We start from the raw sequence: 21,618 nt of genomic DNA, 5'->3' as shown, positions 1-21,618 counted from the left end.
CGAGGGCGGGGACTGCTAACTCCATCGGCTGACAAGAAGTTAGCCAAAACCACCGGATTGCTTACTTCTGCTTTAATAATTGCACTTATTTGGGAAGAAGGGCCACATAAACATGATGCTACTTTGATAATACAGTATGTGACAGTCAAACACAGGTGTAACTTACACCACAGAACCGTCTTTAATGTTACACACATGCATTTCCTGCTTTGACAAGTCAACATGTCTGCCAGGAGGAATTTGAAATATGTGTTGTGATGTATGACTACTGAGGCTGCTTTTCTGCAAATCTGACAAAGTTCTGCACTGTCACCAGCACAAGCTGAAGCATTTTGATGTTTTGTTAAGGCAGGATCAGACTACACGATTTCAGGCCATTTTTTACACGATTTTGTTGTGGCCGACACATTTCCAGCGTCTGGCCCGATTATGAGCGTCAGGAACGACGAACGGACGTGTAGTAACTGACGAACAGCAATTTTGCATCTAGGACGTTCTACAACACTGTACGACACTGTACTACGCCCCGATGGAAAGTCTAACATCTCCTACGACGTGCTCTGATGCAGTGTTTGTTTACACACAGTGAACATGTGCTTCATGTGCGCGACATAGGTTAGTGGTTTTGAGGTGTACACATTTGTTAATGCACCTTAAGTTCTCTCTGAAGAACGGTCCAAAGCCTTCTGTCCTCTTCACCGGACCCTGGACCGGCTCCATGATCGTTGTTCTTCCTTTTATTTTTCATGTCTTTTGTTGTTGTGATGCCTTCCCGATGGCCTGAACTCGTGCAGCGTCGTGGTTGGTCGTGATCGATGATTGGTCGGGGTGATACTTGTAGTGTTGCCAGTCTCCCAACCAAGACAAGGCAAGAATTTATGCCGCTTTGATCATTTAATCTGACATCGTGAAAGACAAAAAAATCGTGTAGTCCGACCCCGGCCTTACAGTGACACTTGCATCCTTAAAGCCAGGAACAAAACACGTGAATTTAAAGCCTGATTACCTAAGTTGGTCATGATGACAAATGATTTTCTAGATGAAGAAGAAGTTAAATCGAATGAATTGATCTGTCAGTGGAAGTCACCACAGACGATCAGAGGGCGTTAAAGTTCAGACTCCCGGAGCTCATTAAAAACCTTTTCAACACACACACACACACACACACAGGAAATCTCAAAAACACAGAAATAAACCAGATTTCGGTTCGAGTGGAGTTTCGATTGCAGAAATAAACTATGGAAACAAAAGGTCTGCAGCAGACACCTTCTACCACAAGTTTTATAACTCCTCAGGCAAAGTTTTTTCTCACTGAACAGAAGAACGACTTGGCTTTAATTCAGATCCTCTTACTAATACGCCGACACCGTGCTGAATTACCAAACTTGTAAACTAGGCTAAAATTACAGCCTGCATTATCAACAATCTCCACTTCAGAGAGGGAAAAAAAAAGCCCCGACTCCTCCAGGGACGCTGCTCTTCAGCTGACTCTGCACTGCCCAGTGGAGATGCAAAGAGAGAAAATCTCCATGCATCACCTTAAACCACAGATTTATATTCACCTCTTCTGAACAGGGCTGAATAATAACCTTCAACGTTTTTGGAGACGACCCGAAAACCACGGGCCTTACCTCTCTGAGCGAGCCCAAGGACTGCTCTTTACCTCTTAAACAGGACTAAAGGTTAGCAATTAAAAGTGTTAGTCTGAGATGATATCCAACGAAGGAGTCACCATAGCAACAGTAAGAGTGATTCACAGAGCGTGTCAGGCTGTGAAATAAATTTCACACCTCAGTGCACCACGGCCTCGACTGTGAGATTTTGTGTGTGTGTGTGTGTGTGTGTGGATGTTAGCAACTAAAATAAAACTGTATTTGTTTGTATTGTAGCTCAGCCCTATATATATATATATATATATATATATATATATACAGTATGTGTTAGTGTCTTTGGTTCAAACCGGCCAAGACTGTGTGAGTTCTGCTGCATTTGATCCGTTCGCTCTGTGCAGGTTTTTTGCCTTTATATCTTATTACTTTAACACAACTCATCGTGATTTTGTGTGTTTTTCTTTCTATTTCATACTAACACTGAGCAATAATCCAGTGATGAAGTTTGCTTTTTGTACCTCAACATGTTTGCTTTTATTAGAAAACACTCTCAAAGCAGATTTTAGATCAAAGTGCACTCCACTTTTTTCCCTCCCTCCCTCTCTTTCTCTCCTCTGCTAACTTCTTTCCATCGGTCTCACACTGGCGCACTGCTCATTAGCTTTCTGTCAGTCTTGGTTTCTGTCTCCCGCTCTCGCTCTCTTCTCTTTTCTCGCCCCTCTACTTCTTCCTCTTTTCTCCTGTGCTGCCGTGCAGATTTTCCTTCAATCTCATTCCCTCCTTCATTGTGTGTGAATTTAACAAAAGATTCTTCAGGGATCTCCTCCCTCCTCTCTCGTCACCCTCTCCTTCACTCAGGACATTTTCTCTCTCATTCAGAGCCTCACTTTCTCTTTCCTCCTCGCCTTTCTTTCAATCACTCTCTCTCATCTCTCCCCGTCTGTCCCTTTTTCTTTCATTTGTGAGAATGTTTTCTTGCGAGGATGAGACTACCCACCTCCCACATTCCTTGCAAAACACACACACAGATACACACATTAGCAGGAATCGTGACTGCTGTACCCATACAAGCAACAGCAAGAGAGAGAAACAGAGAGAGAGAGCAAAAAATACAGCAGTGCAGAGGACTATCAGCTTCATGGTGATTACACACACACTGGTGTCTGGTATCTGCACACATGAAGATGCACAACACTTGAGAGTGCAGCAGAAAAGACAATATGAACACAATGGCACATCACCGTCTCGCCCTGAGCACGGAGCAGGTGAGAGGAGGGAAAGTGGAAATGAGGGGGAAAAACGGAGTGAGAGGCACAAGTGAGAAGAAGCGATGGTGTGAAGGGAGGCAGGTGATGCTGAGTGAGGAGGAACTCGACTCTCTTTTAGTGTAATGGCTTTCAAACCGGGCCGCTTCGTGAGTTCAGCTTCACTTCTTTCAAAGGGAAGTCAAATCCTTCCATCTGTCCCCCAAACACACTCACTGATCCTTCTTTAATGCCTCCTTCTGCTGGAGGAAAACACCCAGGACACTGTCTGCTTTTTGTGTATGCGCGTGAGTCTATTGTTAGCACATATATGGCAGAGCATGCAGCCTTTGTTTATGTCTTGAGTCAGGCTTGTCCCTTGTAAAGCTCGTGGCATTCAAATCTGAGTTGTTGTGAGCGGGAGATCAAAAGATCCTTTGAATACTTTGGTCTGATAACATTTTTTCAGGCATCGTCTTCTCTCAGGGAAACAGTAAATTTGTGCAATGTATCACGCAAATCCCTGATTTCAAAAAGGGACATCTATTTTACCCGGCGCTGTTTCAAGTGATGACACACAAAACAAACAAATCTGAACAAGCTCAGGCCTGAGGACTGTGAGGTTTTCAAATGTCCAGCTATTTTCTTAATGGAGCCATTCAGGAAATATTGACAGCCTGAAAACCTGCACAGTGGAAATGATACGAATAGCAGAGAAGGAAGAGCACTCCTTGGCTGCAGTGAGGGCAGTCACTAAATAGGATGTGATGACAAAGTATCCGATACGATACTGTATAATTTTCAACTTGTTGAATGCCACCAGGCACCGTTAATGTCAAATCCAAACCATCAGCGTGGTGACGACAAGCTCTTATGTGTAATTTTACAAATTTAGTTGTTGTTTTTTTTTTTAAAAGGATGGAAATTTTTCAGTAAACATGTTTGTTTTTTTGTATTTGCATTATCGTGCAGTACTTAGTTGTCTCTACCTGCTTCCATTAACATGATTCACACAATATGACCTTTTCTACCACTGCATTATTCCATTTAGCCGAGCACCGAATGCGGCACTGAGTACATCATGAGTAATTCTATCCCATTCAGAGTTCGGGAGTCACCTACGTTTGTTGATAGCGGTGTCTCTTGTCTTAGTGTGTCAAGGTCAAGCGTGGCTAATGGCCAAAACATCATCATTGTCACATTGACACAGCGGCGGTTCGAGCGGCAGCCAGCAGCTGAAGGGCACTCCACATCGTGTAAGTCAGCCGGTCAAACTGATGGAGCTGCAGAGATGAAGTGGAGATGTAAAGTGCCGCTATTATCGACTTCACTGTCGCTGAGAAGTAATTTACAGATACACAGCTGTGCGCATCTAAACCTTCATAGGTGTGTGTGGAGACTGTTTTATGTTTGTTTTTCTGCTTTAGGGCTTCACAATAAATCGCAATCGTAGCTTCCAACAATTAAAACAAACATGGTCAACTGTGATGTTGACTTGAAGTTCGTGCGCTCCTCATCTGCATATCAAATCATGCACTTCCTGAACTTCCAGCCAACGACCAGGGGGGGGGACTGAGATGTTGTAGCTGTCATAACGTCCTCTTAAGGTTGTGTAACATATACACAGGCCCTTTGAAGTATGAATTTCACACCAATCAAGACCATATTACAGTAATCTGAAAAAGCAAAAATGCTGGGGCTAGCAGATGAACCAAAGACTACTGATTACTTTCCAAGAATACTTATTTTCCCACCAAAGATAAAGAACCGCATAAATTATTGCATAATATATGGATATTTCTTTTTTTCTTGTTTTTACAAAATAGAAATAAAACACAATACCAACCATGAGCATTGATGCTATATCATATGGGAGTGCTTGATCTTAATGTGGTAATCTGAGGTTAGCAGTCTGTTGCATACAGCTGTTTTCTTTTTTTTTTGCCTATGGTTGAAGGCGTGGGATCATTGCTACTAGATGTTGAGTTATAATGTTAGACCAACTGTACCTTATGCACATGTGAATGCTCCTGATAATGTCTGATTATGCAACTTCTTCAACTGCTGCAGCTGGAAGTTGAGCTACATACACGGCATGTAATCATGGTATTTGACGGTTGGACTCGAGTGTTTAGCTGCGAGAGGTTTAGAGGAAGATTTATAGGGAGTTTTCAGTGCACAAACACACAGAGACATAAGAGGGTTTATGCTAAAACCCCCATGTTCCCGCTGGCATTTATCAAGAAAAATGGAATTGATATTGGTGAGAATTCCCAGCAAATACCAGGCTCTCAGTCTACAAAATATTAAACCCCGGTGAGGACAGACACACAGACTTTTGTTAACGATACCTCTGTAAGTGCTTGGTGGATGAAACAGGCAGTCTGAGGGGACACATCCCAGGGTGATTTCTCTTCCACCATGATGGCGTCCAGCGTGGCCTTCTCCAGGATGACATCAAAGGACGCGGCGGGAAAGCAGAGCTGCCGAACGTCCATCTGATGCCAGGTCATACCCGGGCAGTCGCTGTACCTGTCGGCCATTGCGCCAATGCACACCGAGGAGTAATCTATGTTGGTGATGGAGCGGTAGCCGGCGCCGTACATGTCGCCGCTCATGCTGCTGTTCCCGCAACCTGAGGGAAGGAGAAGGAAGAGAACGGTGAACATGATGGGAGAGGAGAGGAGAGAGCGAGGGAACGGGGGATGAGGAACAATATGTCTCTGATGAGTCAAGTCTACAAAGTGTTTTTCAGAATGAGTGAACGACGGTGTGACCGTGACAGCAACAGCACATAGTCGAACAGTTACATAGCTGCTATCATGACAACAGAGACTGATAGCTGGGACCACCTTCTGTAATTGATGAGACTGAGACATACACATACACATACACATACACACAGTAGACACTAGGGGTGTTCCAAAAAAATGTATTCACATAAGAATCGCAATTCTCATTTAATACGTTTCAGAATCGATATAAAATGTCCCAAAATTGATGCACTTTTAATTATTTTGTTACTTAAGCAATATGTGATATGCAACAGTTTCAACAATTGCATCTAAGCATGGATAAATGTTTAAAACTCAATAAATGTGAAAAAGTCACTTCAGTCATTCTGTCTTGCAAAGCAGACTGGAAAAGATCATGAGGATCCTTTGCACACCGATAGACTGAAGCAGAAATTATTATGAATCAAATCATTTTGAATCGAAAATCGATTTTGAATCGCATCGTAGCCCCAAAAATCAGAATCGAATTGAATCGTGAGATAGTAAAGAGCCGTGTTTCCACTGCAGGAGTTCCTGGTAAAGGGAGGGGGTAGGAACTTCTACAGGAACCGTCCTCTCACTCGGCCCTCTCAGTGGTCGTGTCTCCACTGCAGAGTCGGACCCCATGAGTTTCGATCGCCGCTTAATCGCTGTGCGACAGTTTCGACCGTGACGTCACCCAGGCAGATCACAAGCACATGCACAAAAGTCATAACAACAACGAAGAAGGATGGAAGGAGCTGAGGCGGTAGGCGCGTTTCTGGTTTGTGTGTTTGTGCACATGGCGGTTGATTGTAATCCTGCTTGAGTTTTTTTTTTTAACTTTTCACGGCCTTGTTTTGCGGCGTGATGGATCCCCAGTGTGTCGAGGTGTGCTGATATTTTCATTTCGACTCAAACCCCCTCTGAATCTCCTCGGTGCTGTAGACTGCAATCAATGTCTGCATCTCATCGTCGGTCCACTTGTCGTACATCTTCCTGCTGTTTTCTTGTTGTTTACAGCGGTGTCTGCTAGGCTAATGCTCCCCTTCTGCTCCCCCTTTTAAAAATGCCAGTTGTTTTGGTGCTTTCTGGTAGCGTCAGAGCCTGCTCTAGCTTTAGCCAATCAGCGCCGGGTTAACCTCGAGCCCCACCCAGGAGCTTTTCAGGGCCGAACGGAGTACCTACCCTGGAGTAGGTACTCCGTTGGCCCCCGTAAAAGTTCCTGTAAATGGCCCTGTGGGGGAGGTTCCTGCAGTGGAAACACGCACCAACGGGGCTGGCCCCGTAAAATTACCCCGAAGTTCCTGCAATGGAAACGCGCCTAAAGATTCCCACCCCTAGTAGACACTAGTCCCCATTTGATCAACCTGTGGCTTAACTGCGAGCAGCAAACAGAGACGGAAACCTCCCACTGCAGGGAGCGGTGTGGGGCTCACAGAGGTGTGCGTTTGGTGTTTTTGGGGTTAGGAGTGTGGGGACAGAAGGGGGAGGGAGTGGGGGGGTCATAAACAGCAGCAACACGGTTTCAACTTGTAGCTCGTCTCTAGGTGACAGACGGATGAAAGCAGAGGAGAGAAATTAAAGAAATATAAAAAAAAGGAGACTAAAGGAAAAGTTAAGATAACCTCTCATGTAGAAAGATGAGATGAAAATGCAGCATCTCACCTTTTGGATCAGATGACTCATAGATCGTGTAGATGGAGGAGGAGTGGGTGGAGAAGACAGGCAAAAGAAAAAGAGGGAAAGAGAGGAGTGGGAGGAAGCCTGGGAGGGAGGCACACAAACTTAGTTGATGCACATATTTGTTTCAGTAAAGGTTCTTGAGTGTAAGCCTGCACAATGGTCATTTTATCTTACACTCTCAGTGTGTGTGTGTGTGTGTGTGTGTGTGTTTATGGGTAACTGCCTGGGAAAGGGGGGAGAACAGTGCGATAGGTGGGGCTGTGACTTCCGGCAGCACGTTGGCATTGACACCTCTGTTGCAAACGTGTGGCTGGCGCTTGTTATCACCTTACTGCTCCGACTAATTACCAGCCTCCGAGTGTGTGTGTGTGTGTGTGTGTGTGTCTGTGTGTGCGCGTGTGCATGTGAGTGTGTGTGTGTAAGACTGATTCAGTTAGCAACCTCACACGCTCCACAACACATTTGTAACCTATTTAGACGGGTGCGTGTGTCGCTGTAGAAATCTCATCTTGTAAAATCATAGCAGGCATTAATTGACACGTATAGACATACGTGGACAAGTGAGAAGTAGCAGATGCGAGGTAAAAACTGATGAAAACAGAAGTGAAATGAAGAGGAGGGGAGAAAAGGAAAACAGTCAGAGACACATTAAAACATTGAGTAAAAAGAAGCCTGTGCATCATCCACTCCAGAGATATTGCAGTGCAAATGCATGCAGGAGTGTGTGTATCTGTACGTGTTGTGTGTGCACTGCAGACATCAGAGGGCTTGAGCCCTGATGGCTCCCCCCCGGTGACGTTGGCTTCAAAACAAGAGGGGAAATATGTCAGGGCTTCTTGTCACTCTCAGATAGTCCAACGCTTTCTTTATGGATGGCTGGAATATGAGAGAATGTGTGGGAGTTGAATTACACAGGCTCAACAGGTTATTTTAGATGGCTTTAATCTTGCTCGGCGTGTGCCAAAAGCAAGCAACCACTCTGGAAAATATGGAGGAAAGGCAACCTGACAAACAAGATATGAGTTACAGGAGAATTCCTTCCACTCAAAAAATAGGTCAGAAACATCATAAAGAAATCATCCTTTATGAAAAACAAAGAAAATCATTTTGCACTCACTGTCCAGATTGAGGTCAAAATGAGGGTCTGCAGCCTTTTTTTTATGCCCACATTTGGTGCTCTGCACTCCCCTCTCAGATCTCCAGGCAAGCCAGACATTGTTTCCAAAGGGTTTTCCCCGCTGACACAGCTATGTGTGCGAGTATGTGTTTTCTTTTTCCATGCACTCGACTCTGAGGAAAGGAGTGTCACATGACGGCTCATTCCTAGGGGTTGTCACGACAATTATAGTTGCCAGGCTGTCATCAAGGGCACTCCTCTCATTTTTGGGTCTGTGACATCAACTGGTGCCCCCCGCAACCTATGACCTTATACATGCACACACATACATACACACACACACACGCCAAAAAGGAGCTGTAACCAAGCTCGCTGTACACGTATCAGTATGTGTGTGTGTGTGTGTGTGTGTGTGTGTGTGTGTGTGTGTGTGTGTGTGTGTGTGTGTAGATCCAGAGACGTTCTATATCCCAGAGTGTGCGTTTCTGTGGCGAAGGTTTACTGAGGATACCAGGCTAGTCCAGGCCAGACTGAAGCCTGAGTTTTTTTTTTCCTTCCATCTGGAAAAGAGGAAGCTAAAGCCTCCTGATGGCCACAGAGCGCATCCTAACTGGATTATCCAGAGCGGTGGACTAAAGTTAGAGGTGTCATATCACCTCGTCCTGCCGGCTGTGTGAGCGCATGCATGTGTGTGATGGAAAATTTGAGTCCTGGTTTTAAAAAGCATCATCCCACTCATAACAAATCTGCAAGAAAAAACAAACTGTAGTGAACATCTGTCATCTGTTTGTGACATGTGTAAACTGTTTGTTCGCCGCGTTTGCTTCCTCGTGTCTATTTATACAGGAAATTCTACACAAGCAAGATTTCTTAAAATTGGAGAGGAAGCGGAGCAGCTGCTGGCTCGGAGAGGAATTATGTCCAAACATGGACGTGGTTCCTTCCGGCAGAGTCAGAGATGCTCTGTACAACAATGGTATCAGATTGCAGGTCTGACCTGACAGAGCCTTTGATATTCAGGGGGGAAAAGAAATGTGACTATTATAAGCTGTGGAGATGCACCACAGGGAAGGAAACCTCAAAGGTAATCCACTGGAATAACGGTGCATTCCTCTGCTGCTCAGACATGGCCGCTTCACCGAACATGAGGAAGAGGACCACACAACGGTATTTTTCCTGAATGACAACATTTCTCCATCAAACTGGTTGGCTGGGATAGTTTTTTAGTTCAATCCACTAAACCTGTGCCATGTAGGATTACAACATAAACGAAGATGCTTCAAACAGCAGGGGGAAAAAAAAAATCTGACTTTCTGAGCTGTTTTCTTAGCTGTTTTATTTGTAAAGACTAACACAAGGTGGTCATGGGTGCTCACCTCATTTACAGAAAAAAGGTGCAGGGGATATTGTTACAGCAGTGTGCACGGGTTGATAGAAACTTTATTGTCCCTTAGTAGGGAAATTCTTTTTTCACATAATCCACCATGAGGACAAAGCAAGCAAGGTGGTTACATTGGGGCAGGGCACACATAATACAGCATATAAACATAAGTCTATGTCTATAGACATCAATCTGCAATCTGGAAAAGAGAAAAAAGAACTTTAATGATTATATAAATGCTTTTTGGCCATCAAGAAAATGCAGCTCCATCAGAATATTTGTATCTCCATTCAAATTCTACATCAAGAATAATCACACTGATGTGGAGAAAAGCCTTAGTCTTTCCTTTAGCAAACATGTCGGTGAAGATTTAAGCTTCTCCATAGTAATTGCAACAGTTTAGAGTCGAGCTCCTTGACTCTTACTCAACGTGAACTGTTTGCGATTTGACCTTTGAGCTATCAGATGACCTCCCTTCCACAAAAACAGTGACTCTCTAGAGCCCATCTATGGTCCGAAGGGGTTGTGGGTGGGGAACCCCTGCCAGTGAGCCAGCGGGGTAAAATATCAAAGCTGCTATCTCTGAGGTGAGCCGGGCGCAGCAGTGGAAACTCCATGATGTCAGAGGCATGCCGGGTATTCGTTCGCATCGCAGATTGGTTTAGACACATTAAGGATGGGGTGAGGGGGGAGTGTGGCCAGCGCTGATGAAAGGTGATGTCCACATGCGCCGGAGCAACAACACCGAGCCCCCCCTGCACACCCACGCACCCAGCAGGCTGCGGGCTAGCCCCAAAGTAAACTGATGCCATGGCGACGCTTCACAAAGTTCAGCCGTATCTACTGTAAATGTCAACAAATGAAAAACGCCCTGTTTTTGTGCGTGAGTTTTCAAGTCTGTGCGCATTAATCATGTGGCTGTGTGTGTGGATGTGTTATGTTACCAGTCAAAACAAATACCAAACATCTTAATGTTCAGCAAGTGCAAACTGCTATAAATAAAAATGGACCCGGGGGAGAATTTTCCATGATGTTCACATTGTCGATGCAGTTTTGTGCACAATGTGATGTGGAGTGTGACTGTGAGTGGTCGTGACAGATCACAAGAAGCCTGCACGTGTGTTTGTGCATGTGTGGGCGCACCAGGACGATGATCAAGGTAGACGTGTCACACTGGGTCTTGTTTTAACCAATTACCTCTTGTTATGTTTCCTTTAAGTTATGGTCTTCTGTTACCTGATTAATTAGGCATGAACGTTTATGTGACAGGCGTTTGTGGACATTTAACACACAATCATGACCTTTCATTTGTTTGGCCTGTATGACTTCATTTAAACAGGGTAAACTTTCTGACTCTACCTCTGACAATATTCAAGGTGTTGCACTCCTCCGTCTACTCAAGCAGTAGTGGAGGAATGGAAAGAAAAGTTGAGAAATGACCGTGTTTTATTGACCCCTCTTCAAATTTTCTCTTCAAAGAAAGAGACTTCACATTGAGACAGAGGACAGAGAAGAGGCAGGAAGGAGGAGAAGTAGGGGAAGAGAGGATGGAGGAAGATTAGAGCACTGGAAGAGAGGGGACTACAAGCAATAATAAATGGGAGTGAGATAAGAGAGAGAAAGGTAGAGATGAAGGTGAAAAGGACAGAGGAGGAATAAGCAGAAAGGAGAGAAGGGAAAAAAGAGACGAATAAATGGGTGAACTAACCAGCCGTGTCTCCATGGAGCTGAGCATCCCTCGTACACCGAATCCTTTCTCCTATTCTAAATGTCTTTACATCACGTGCACATGGCAAATCTAGCGACTATTTAAAGAGAGGAAGGGATATTTAAGTAGGCTTTGTGGTTAAGTGTGTGTGCATTTTGTCTTTTTCGCACCATCTCTGCATCTTTTCCCCACATATAGCAACAACTCTTTATTTTCATGTTTTTCAAGCAGTTTCAGAAGCTCTGGAGAAGTTGCATCAGCAGTGAGGCCAGATGAAATTCTCTCAAAAAGCTCAGCTTTTTCCGCCAAGTTCTCCTCCAAAGTCTCTCCTTCCCTCCGCTCACAAAAGCAACCTCAGTTGCATAACCGCGTATACGAGATAATTAGCGACTGAATAATTAAGTGTGTGCCCGTGACAGTGTGACTGTTTGATGGAGTGTGAGGTCTGTGTGTGTGTGTGTGTGTGTGTGTGTGTGTGTGTGTGTGTGTATATGAGTGATGGAGGACTTCTTGAAAGACTCAAATGTATGAATCTGCTTCTCTGTAGTGGCATGCAGCCGAAAGCGTCTCCTGGATCCAAAACCTCACCGGGTTCCAGGAACAGAGGCTTAGTGGATGGCCACGAGAAAAGGGAGCCATCTTTTCTCTCTCTCTCTTTTTTTGGGGGGGATGAAGTTATTGAAAACCTCCAACTCTACCCTCCATATATTTGTTAATTCCCCTTGTTGCACATTTGTGGGTTTTTTTTATTAATAAATGAGAAGCCTAAGAGTTTTTTCACTCAAAAACAACCAAAAAAAAAGAAAAGAAAAAACCTCCCCTTAAAAAAAAGGTTCTGTAAGTAAAAGTCTGGAGACCAAGAGTGATGGTCAGAGCTCTACTGATGGGCAGCTGTCAGACAAAGTGGGCGAGCTGGGAGCAACAGGGGTGAGTAGGAGTCAAGTGAGTGAGAGAGAGAGTGTGTTGGTACTGTAGAGTCCAAATGATACAATTTGGCCTGCTCCATCTGTGCAACCAACTAGTGGTACACACACACACGGCACGGGTCAGCTATATCACTGCAGAGTCGACCTTGTAAAGGATGTTGTGACACTTCCAGAGTCAATAACAACAACAACAACAACAACAGACGATCTTCTCTTAAAACAACAGACAATGGCACAATGAAGTAAGTTGATATGATCACAGTCTGCTACTCAGACAACAGCCTGGTACTGCAGCTATTGTGTCCACGTCTGTCTCCCTCCCACTTTCCATCCCACAGAAGTGGCTGCACAAAACTCTCATTAGATCCATCAACACCCCACACAGCATATCAAAGTCCACTCATCATCACATCCCCCGTCACTAATACTCATCGATGATATATTACATTTCTACTAGAGGAAGGAGCGCCATTCTTCTGAAATGAGTTGGTGTTTTGGTAGTTGAGGAACAGCTGCTCCAGAGCCGGACACAGGCTCCTGAGTTACAATCTGGTGAGAGTAAATACTGCACTCTATAATGCACATACTGTATATTATATATATATATATATATATATATATATATATACTAACAAATTCTACAGTGCATAGTGCTGCAGTGGTTAGCACTGTCACCTCCTCAGCCAGCTGGTTCTAGGTTTGGTTCCCAGGCCTTGGACAGACTGGAGGTGGAATTTGCATGTTCTCCCCATACCTGTGCAGGTTCTCTCAGGGTTCTCCAGTCCAAAAGACATACGCAATAGGTTGATTGCCAACTCTGAAATTGTGTGTTAAGTTTGTGTGTGTTGTCTGTCTCTATAATCGCCCTGTGATGGATTGGTGACCTGTTCTGGGTGGTACCTGGATGGATGAGCTGTAGAGCAGAGGGAGATGCAAGTTTGGGTGTTGTACTGATATTGTGTGATAGATTTAAAGGGACAACGAGGAGTTTTGGAAAGCGAAGTGTTTTCATAATACATTTACCATGAGCCTCCGCACGCATGGTAAATTCTTGGACCGGCGCAAGACAGACGTCTTGCCAAGAATGTTTTCATTTATCAACAATGAAAGTCAGAGGTTTGAAGGGCGATTCGGCGGCGTTATTATCATGACCCGCCGGGCAGCGTCCGCAAAACCGAAAGTAAGGAAACACTGGTCAGCTCGCCCAGCATTTCCGACACTACTAATAATAACAAAATAACGATAGAGACAAAACGATATATTTATCGAAAATGGAGCCATTAACAAGTGTGGGTAGCGTAGATTCATCCACATTAATGTGAGACTTTTTTATAACCAAATAGAAACTCCTCGTTGTCCCTTTAAGGAGACTATTTGATACGTTTTCTTTGACACTGAACAGTTTCAGAGGTGGTGAAAGATTCAGCCATTGCTGCTTTCACAAGACAAGAGGTTGTACTGCAGCTTTTTCACAGTGCCAGGTCTTCAGGGATGACTGGAGTCTAAGTGATGCCAATGCTGGTTATGTAGCAACAGCTAAACTTTCAAATGCAAGAATACAAATACAAAAAAAAAGTCAAGTTATGGTCACTACTCAGTTTAAAATAAGAAACTTTACAGTTGGGAACAAAACCATAGTTTTTATATTCATCCAAAACTGGCCCAAAATCTGAAAGTAAATTAATTTTATCTGCAGATCCAAGCTTTAAAATTATTCCATTCAATATCTGTTTATTTATTCAGGTTCCTCTCTTTCTACAGTGCAGCCTAACACCAAACCTGCAACACATCACCAAGGTACGCAACACCTTTCACTGCTCCACACCTGCCACATGGAAAATCCCCAGCGCCGTCATCACAGTGGTTGTTCACAATAGGCTACAGCAGCCTGTGTACCCCATAACTGTAAACTGTAAACCTACCTATAATTGGGCGTTCACACTGTGTGAATCAAGAGCTATTTAACACAAGGGCAAACCTAATCCCAGATCTCTCAATTTGCTTCAGCAACTGAAGTGTGGCGTCTTTTGACCGCAGTGGAAAAATCCATCTTGTCACAGCCTTTTGTCGGGTCATGCAACCTACACTCAACTGGAGAAGCTTGTCCAGCGCTGTTTGCTTACACATTTGTGTTAACAGCTGTGTCTGTCAACAGCTTTCCCCTCTCACTCCCCTTGATATTCATTATGGCCATGCACCTTTAGACAGTTGCTGAAGCACCAATATTTATTTTTCCATGAGGGTGTTCTAGAAAGAAAGCATGTGTCTGTGCTTGCGTGTGTCTGTGCGTGCCGGCGTGTGTCTGTGTGTGTGTCTTAACCACGCTCTCCCTGTACTGTTTGTTCTCTTTGACTGGCAGTGTTTTAATCTGTCTGTCAGTCAGCGGTGTAGCAGCAGAGAGGAAGGTCATGATTCAGCAAGAAACTGTGAGGGTGTGAATGTGTGTATGTGCAATCAGACTCTCAGGAATCATCCCTCTGCTCCCTTTAATCTGGGATTAGTCTCCCTAACCTGCACCCTGACTAAGTACAGCAGTAGGCAGAAACACCCAGAGTTGTAGATACTCTTTTGTTTTTACCTTCACAGCAGCAGCCCTCGCTGACATGCTGCATGAAGCTGGAAGATGCAAGACTCACAGAGACATCACTGTCAACGTGAGGAACCTGCGTGCAGCACGGGTTCGGTGCACACCGCCTCAGCAAGAAAAACACAGCACATTATAACAGTAAAGATTAGGCAAAGTCACAGAGATAAAAACTCAGAAGGTACAGAGACGAGCCCACAAAGATCCATCAGAGATTTCATGACAATTATCACAAGTTAGACAAGTGACAATGACATTTCACTGCAGGAAAACTGCAAGTTTCATCCCTTTTTTCTTCTAAATGTGTGCGTTGTGTGAGGTAAGATTTAAATGAGGCCAAAACTTGGAGAAATCTCTGTGTCCCAGTAAGTGTAATGTTGGTGGATAGTCTGACACATGCTGTGAACAAGAACACGAACACAGAAAATAAATACACACACAGAGACGTGCGCACACACACACAAACACGTCGCTGTGTCGAGGGGGGAAGAGAAAGTAACAGCAGTATAGGCATTTTCAATTAGCCACCTACCAAGACCACGTCTGTGACAAAATGAAACGGCCGAAAAAGCACAGGTATTCTGAAGTTTTATACACACACACACACACACACACACACACACACACACTTGCACACGTACACAGAGGCTCAAACTTGACTAGTTCATTTTCTGCCTGGTTGGCAGGCGAGTTTGTCAGTTCAAGGTGCCTGCGTCTATATGTAAATGGCTCTGTTGCCTGACCTTGGTGTGATTATGCAAAATGGATCAGGTTTTACAGATGAGGGCCGGCCCAGTGTGGGAGCTTTATGGCTGACCAAGCATTGATCCCTGCAGGAGGAAATAGCATGTCTCTCCGCAGTGTCATTCTGTCATCGTCTGATCAGAGTCTTTGGTCTCAATACTTCAGTGCTGAAAAAAATCAAGGCTCCTGACAACGGCTCCACACACGGCACTGAAACACTCGGGTGTCCTGAAAATTGCTCAGCATCATTTAGTTTGCATAGGAATCAGGCATAATCACATATCTGCATGCTTAGAAAAAGAGTTATCAGAGGACAAAAGAACAAGTTGAATTTTGTATTATTGATATAAAATGACTGATCTTCCCGCTTTAAATGTAGTTGTAGTACATGCAAAATAAATGTTGAGATTCTGCACTTTGTGATGAGAGTGAAAGGTCATAGGCTGGAAGAACACTTGCACTAGAAATGTATCTGCAGCATCACAATGTAAACTGGTTTTATAGTAGTCTCATGTTCATTCAGTCAGCAGCCCCTTCCCTCATTAACCAACATCCAAACTTCAAACTGTCCCTTCAGGCCTGGGCTACGCTGCATTGCACCCATGCGTAAAACAATTGCTGCCTGGACATATGAGGGTGCGGGACTCTTGGCAAATACCAAACTTTGACAGGGAGGTCAGTCAGTTTTGAGCGAAGAGCACATTAACATTTAACCGTGGGAAACATTTAATGCTAAATTTCAAACTGCCAACTCCATTAAACATCACCTTCCTCATTAATATAGCGTGGTAGTGCTTAAACTAAGTCATTAAATGCCATTCATTGATTGCACATTAACATCTGTGCCAGCTATTTAAATGGCTAAAGCTGCCTTCTGCCTGTGTTAAAGCGGTGCAGGTGTTGACAATTTTATGATTCAACAACAAAAGACCACTTGTAATGTTCATCACACTTCATCCTTACATATATCCAGGGCCGTTGCTAGTAATTCTGGGCCCCGTAAAAAAAATACTGAAGTGGGCCCCTGCCCCTTGACTTTTTGTCACCACTTTTATGTATTATCATTTTTTATTTATTTCAACCAGGACAACAATGACGATGAGTGACAGTAGCAGACAACTTGGATGTCATTCAGATGTAATAGTTCTCCACTATGTCTTTTGGTTTTCTTGTTTCTAATCTATCTTATCGGTTAACGAGCGTCGGTTATCGGTCAGAAAAAAAATTCAAAATGTGCATCCCAGATAGATAGATAGATAGATAGATAGATAGATAGATAGATAGATAGATAGATAGATAGATAGATAGATAGATAGATAGATAGATAGATAGATAGATAGATAGATAGATAGATAGATAGATAGATAGATAGATAGATAGATAGATAGATAGATAGATAGATAGATAGATAGATTACAGGCCAAAAGTTTGGACACATCTTCTCATTCAATGTGTTTCCTTTATTCTCACTGAAGGCACCAAAACTATGAACACATGTGGAATTAACAAAAAAGTGTGCAATAACTGAAAACACGTCTTTTCTTCTTTGTCTTCTCTTTCTTCTTTTCTTCTTCCTCTCCTTCTTCCTCCTCCTCCTCTATCTTTGCCCCCACCAATTCTAGTTTCTTCAAAGTAGCCACCCTTTGCTCTGATTACTGCTTTGCACACTCTTGGCATTCTCTTGATGAGCTTCAAGAGGTGAACCTGACCTGAAAATGGTTTTCACTTCACTGGTGTGCCTTGTCAGCGTTCATTAGTGGAATTTCAGTGAGAATCTACAATGTAAATAGTCATGAAAATAAAGGAAATGCATTGAGTGTGTCCAAACTTTTGGCCTGTACTGTAGATAGATAGATAGATAGATAGATAGATAGATAGATAGAACAGCCCTGCATACATCATGACTTTGCAACACAATGCAAGTCATGTTCCAATTTGACAGTGTCCTTAAACATAATCAAGGCCTTTAATTGCATCAGTTGCCTCAAAGTTGTAGACTTTTCAACAGGTGGTCCAAAATAGTTACTGTATTTTGTCGTGACATGACAGTATGGTCATCAGTCAGCATTTGGGCCAGTAGTGAGCAGCTGACAGCAGTCAAGTTGCTAATGAAGAGTGAGTCAGCCTCTGAGACAGGCTGGTGGATAAAGAAGGTGATTAATGCTGCATGCTTCATCTTCTTCCTCTGGATGGCTACTACTACATATGCCAATGCCTCATCACTACTCTCCATCACTCTGTGACAGACTCACACACACCACTTTGATTCATCCAGTGCTCTGGCTGCTCGTCTGGTCAGTTCTTTCAGTCATCTGCATACGGCCGTTGCGTAATACGGATGAATACAGGGAAGGTCGGTTGGCAAGCATCTATTGTCCCAGTGACTGAGGAAGTGGACCGGGCCGGACTGTCCAACAAGAAAAACACACTGACACACACACACACACACACACGCACGCACACACACGATAGTCTGTTCTCACTGAATCATGACCACTTCCTGTTTGGCAGGAACTGGATGTTCTTCGTCCATGAGAAAAGCAAGAAACAAGAAGAGGAGGAGGTGAGAAGAAGGACATGAGAAGTCAGATTGTGTTTGTGTCCCAACAGGCTCCGTCTAAACACCATAATATGTCCAACTTTTGAAAAGGGAGAAAAAAAGAAATCTGTGACCTTTCACTATAGTGTTCAAGACCAAGACCACTTATGTCACCAACCAAGAGGAAGTACTTCTATGGTCATGGGAGCAGGAACTGCAAGAGGAGCTGTGAATGTCACAGTGGTAATATCTGTGATGCTCTGAGGCTGGATGCAGTGTGAGGAGGGCTGCTGAAACTCTGAACAGCTCTCTCTTGGCTGCAGGGGATTGAGAGGTATGAATGACATTCAATTTGGGGGAAATGGGAAAGTGAGGGATGTGAATGGCTGGGGCTATGAATAAGGATAAGAGCGGAGGAATTTAGTGGGTGGGGTAGAGAGTGAAAAGGAAGAGATGCGGAAGAGGAGCAGGCCGAGATGGATGAGTGTGAAAAGGAGTAATTGGCAAGTGCGACGATAAAGAGGGGAGAGGAGAGGGTGGAAGTGAGTGGGTGGTATGACGTATTCAGAGTCTTTCTCTAACTCTCTCTTCTCTCTCCTGCTTTCTTATTAGGCATCTCTGCTGCAGCATCAACTCCAACTGCATACTTGATGAGCAAGCCAGCACAGGTCCCAAGTCTCCACACACACAAAAAGAAACACACACACACACACGCATACTGTTTGATAAGGCAGTGCCAAGCTAAAAGTCTGGCACCAGTCCTGAACCTGCTGCTACCCCCTGCCTGACTCTCTCTCTCTCTCTCCGTAACACACACAAGCGTACACAAACACATCAACAAACACATCGGCAGGTTGTGAGAGGACTTCCACTGGTTTCCAGCACTCTTCCCAGGCCTTGATATATTTGTTTACTGAAGACATGTTTAACAAACCTAGATATGTAGGCTACAACCAAGGGGGCAGTTGTCGGTCTGAGAAGTGAAGCTCACTTCCGCGTTCAAAAAACTGCAATCCCCTCGGCTTCCTCTGGGGGCTGGTGTCAGAAGGGAGCATTCTCCATAGACCCCCATGTTAAAATCACCGACTTTACATCCTCAATAAACATGTTAAAAGCCTGGGGTCAGAACGTTTTTTCGTCTCAATCGATAGTTTCTACCCCCGCACACACTCTGAGGGGGGTGAATTTTTTTTTTTAACTCTACCGTTTTACTGTTATTAGGTTAAAATTCTGGCCAATTAGGGCGCGGAAACGTTGAGTGACAGGTCCGAGCAGCTCCGTGGACAGCTGCTTCGAGGCCAGTGGGCGGGTTCTCAGCCGGCCAATCCAACATGGCGCTGTTCAGGCCGCCATATTTGAGTCACAAAAACGACTCCCCAAAACCAATGGGTGACGTCACGGGTGCTACGTCCATTCTTTTTACAGTCTATGGCTACAACAAGCTACTATTCTTTTTCTTCGTATGTTAGCTTGAGTCAGTATGCCTGCTAGCTAACTTTGCTTAAGCAATGAGTGCTCAGCATAGTGGCTAGTGAAAGAAACAAATAGGCAGCCATGGTAACAGCTTTCTGAGTTTTTAGGTTACCATACACACACCATAGCCAAATCATAACATCAGCATTTGAACAACATGGTGTTTGGCAGGTAGCAACTGCGTCACATTCAATAGCCATGCTTCATGAGTTAGCATGCTAATATTAGCCAATTAGTGCAAAACAAAAAGTAAAGCTATAGGGTTAATTTTTCAAGGATATACTGTTGTAGCCTACTGTTAAATATTGGGTGAATTTGAGTGTCCACCTGCTGCTAGCATTAAACGTGAAGTCACAGTGGGCTTCACCCACGTGGGACAATGAATGTCTGTTCAAAATATCAGGGAAGCATTCAAGCAGGATTTTTCATTTGAGAGGAAGTCTACAACCACTAACACACACACACACACACACACACACACACAGGGGATAGTGAGACTATAGATAGAATAAACAGCTTTACATCATAATAACTAGTCCTCTGAAAAACAGAGCAGAGCAGCAGCTCCTCCCGTATTGTCCAATCCTGCCCTTGACAGTAATACAATTTTGACACACACAAAATAACAATAAAACCATTATTATTATTACAGATTAAGATAATTGTTAGTTAATAAACAGATGAGCTGCCCTGCCATACTCTGTTGTCAAATGGTCTTTCATAAAAACGTACACAAAGACTAAGGCTTACCAAAGCCAAAGGCTGTCTAGCAGTCAGTGACAATCAGATTCAAAGCTAAGTAGTAAACTGAGCCAGCTGGTGTGATCACTGGGTGATGTCATACTGCTGTGTCCCTGCGAGGAGGTTAACACGCTCCGAGTCCTCTGATGACATGGACCTCATTTCCTGACCCAGGAGGCTGATCTATGACAAAACTCACACCTCTCCAGGGACTGTCTCAGGTTTAGGTTCAGACTGCAGGGGATACAATTACAATAGCAACAGGGACTGTGTCCTCAAAGGAATGCAGGTTTCGTTTAGTGATGCACACGTCAGATAAAATGAAAATTACAAACTCAGTGGAATACAGAGAATGCATCATATTTTGATGTAACGGTTAAATTGATGAAATAATTGTATGTACAGTGAGTTCTTGATTTGAGCTAGATTGTCTAATTAATTCAACATTTTATACATAATATGTAATCCATGGTTCATTTTAGGGAGACAATAGAGGACAAATCTCAAAGTTTGCAGAAAATTTAACTGATTTAATTTTCATTTCACTACACTGTGTTTGAAAGATTTCTAAAGTGATGGGTTATGTACATAAGATGACAAAAACGTAGAGACATTCAGTGATAAAGTCAGTAAACATTATTAACATCAATAATAAGTAGAACATTGCATTTCTGCCAGTAAAAAAAAAAAGCTGATTCAGGCTACAGTAGGAGGGTCAAATGAAAGGGAAAGCTACATGTGCTGAAAAAACAGTGAGAATGCTTCATTTATTATTCCTCCCACTACAAACCCTTGTAGTAGCAATGAGTGACAGATAATTGCCAACCTGGAGTAACGTCCTGCTACTCCAGAGTCTGCATAAATCAAGCACAGCACAACACTGAACTACTGGGTCATTTTTCATGTTGGGTGACTGTCCCCCTGTGAACCCTGCGAGCGAGGACTGACTGCAACTGAATGACTGGGATAACCAGATAACCACAAAACACAGGCACATAATCCAATTTATGTTACAGAAGAGGGAACATATCAGTCTGATAATCAGCCTGCAATATTGTTACACTGCCAACTGTTTGTCGGTACTTTAAGGAGAGGGGGTCATTTTATTTTGT

At 43.7% G+C, this 21,618-nt stretch overlaps 1 protein-coding gene across 1 annotated transcript in view; it reads right to left on the bottom strand.

Moving 5' to 3' along the window:
- Window positions 1-21,618, bottom strand: part of ece2a (endothelin converting enzyme 2a) — an 81,173-nt gene that overhangs the window by 36,502 nt on the left and 23,053 nt on the right. The window contains exon 3 of the mRNA XM_085804262.1: window positions 5,206-5,489. Coding sequence (XP_085660388.1) covers window positions 5,206-5,489 — 284 coding nt within the window. The remainder of the gene's footprint in view (window positions 1-5,205; window positions 5,490-21,618) is intronic.

The sequence above is a fragment of the Trachurus japonicus genome, chromosome 17, assembly GCF_045865225.1.
Source record: "Trachurus japonicus isolate A0001 chromosome 17, Traja_1.0".
NCBI lineage: Eukaryota > Metazoa > Chordata > Actinopteri > Carangiformes > Carangidae > Trachurus > Trachurus japonicus.
Note: the sequence above shows the minus strand (reverse complement) of the source record. Positions and strands in the feature narration are given on the sequence as shown.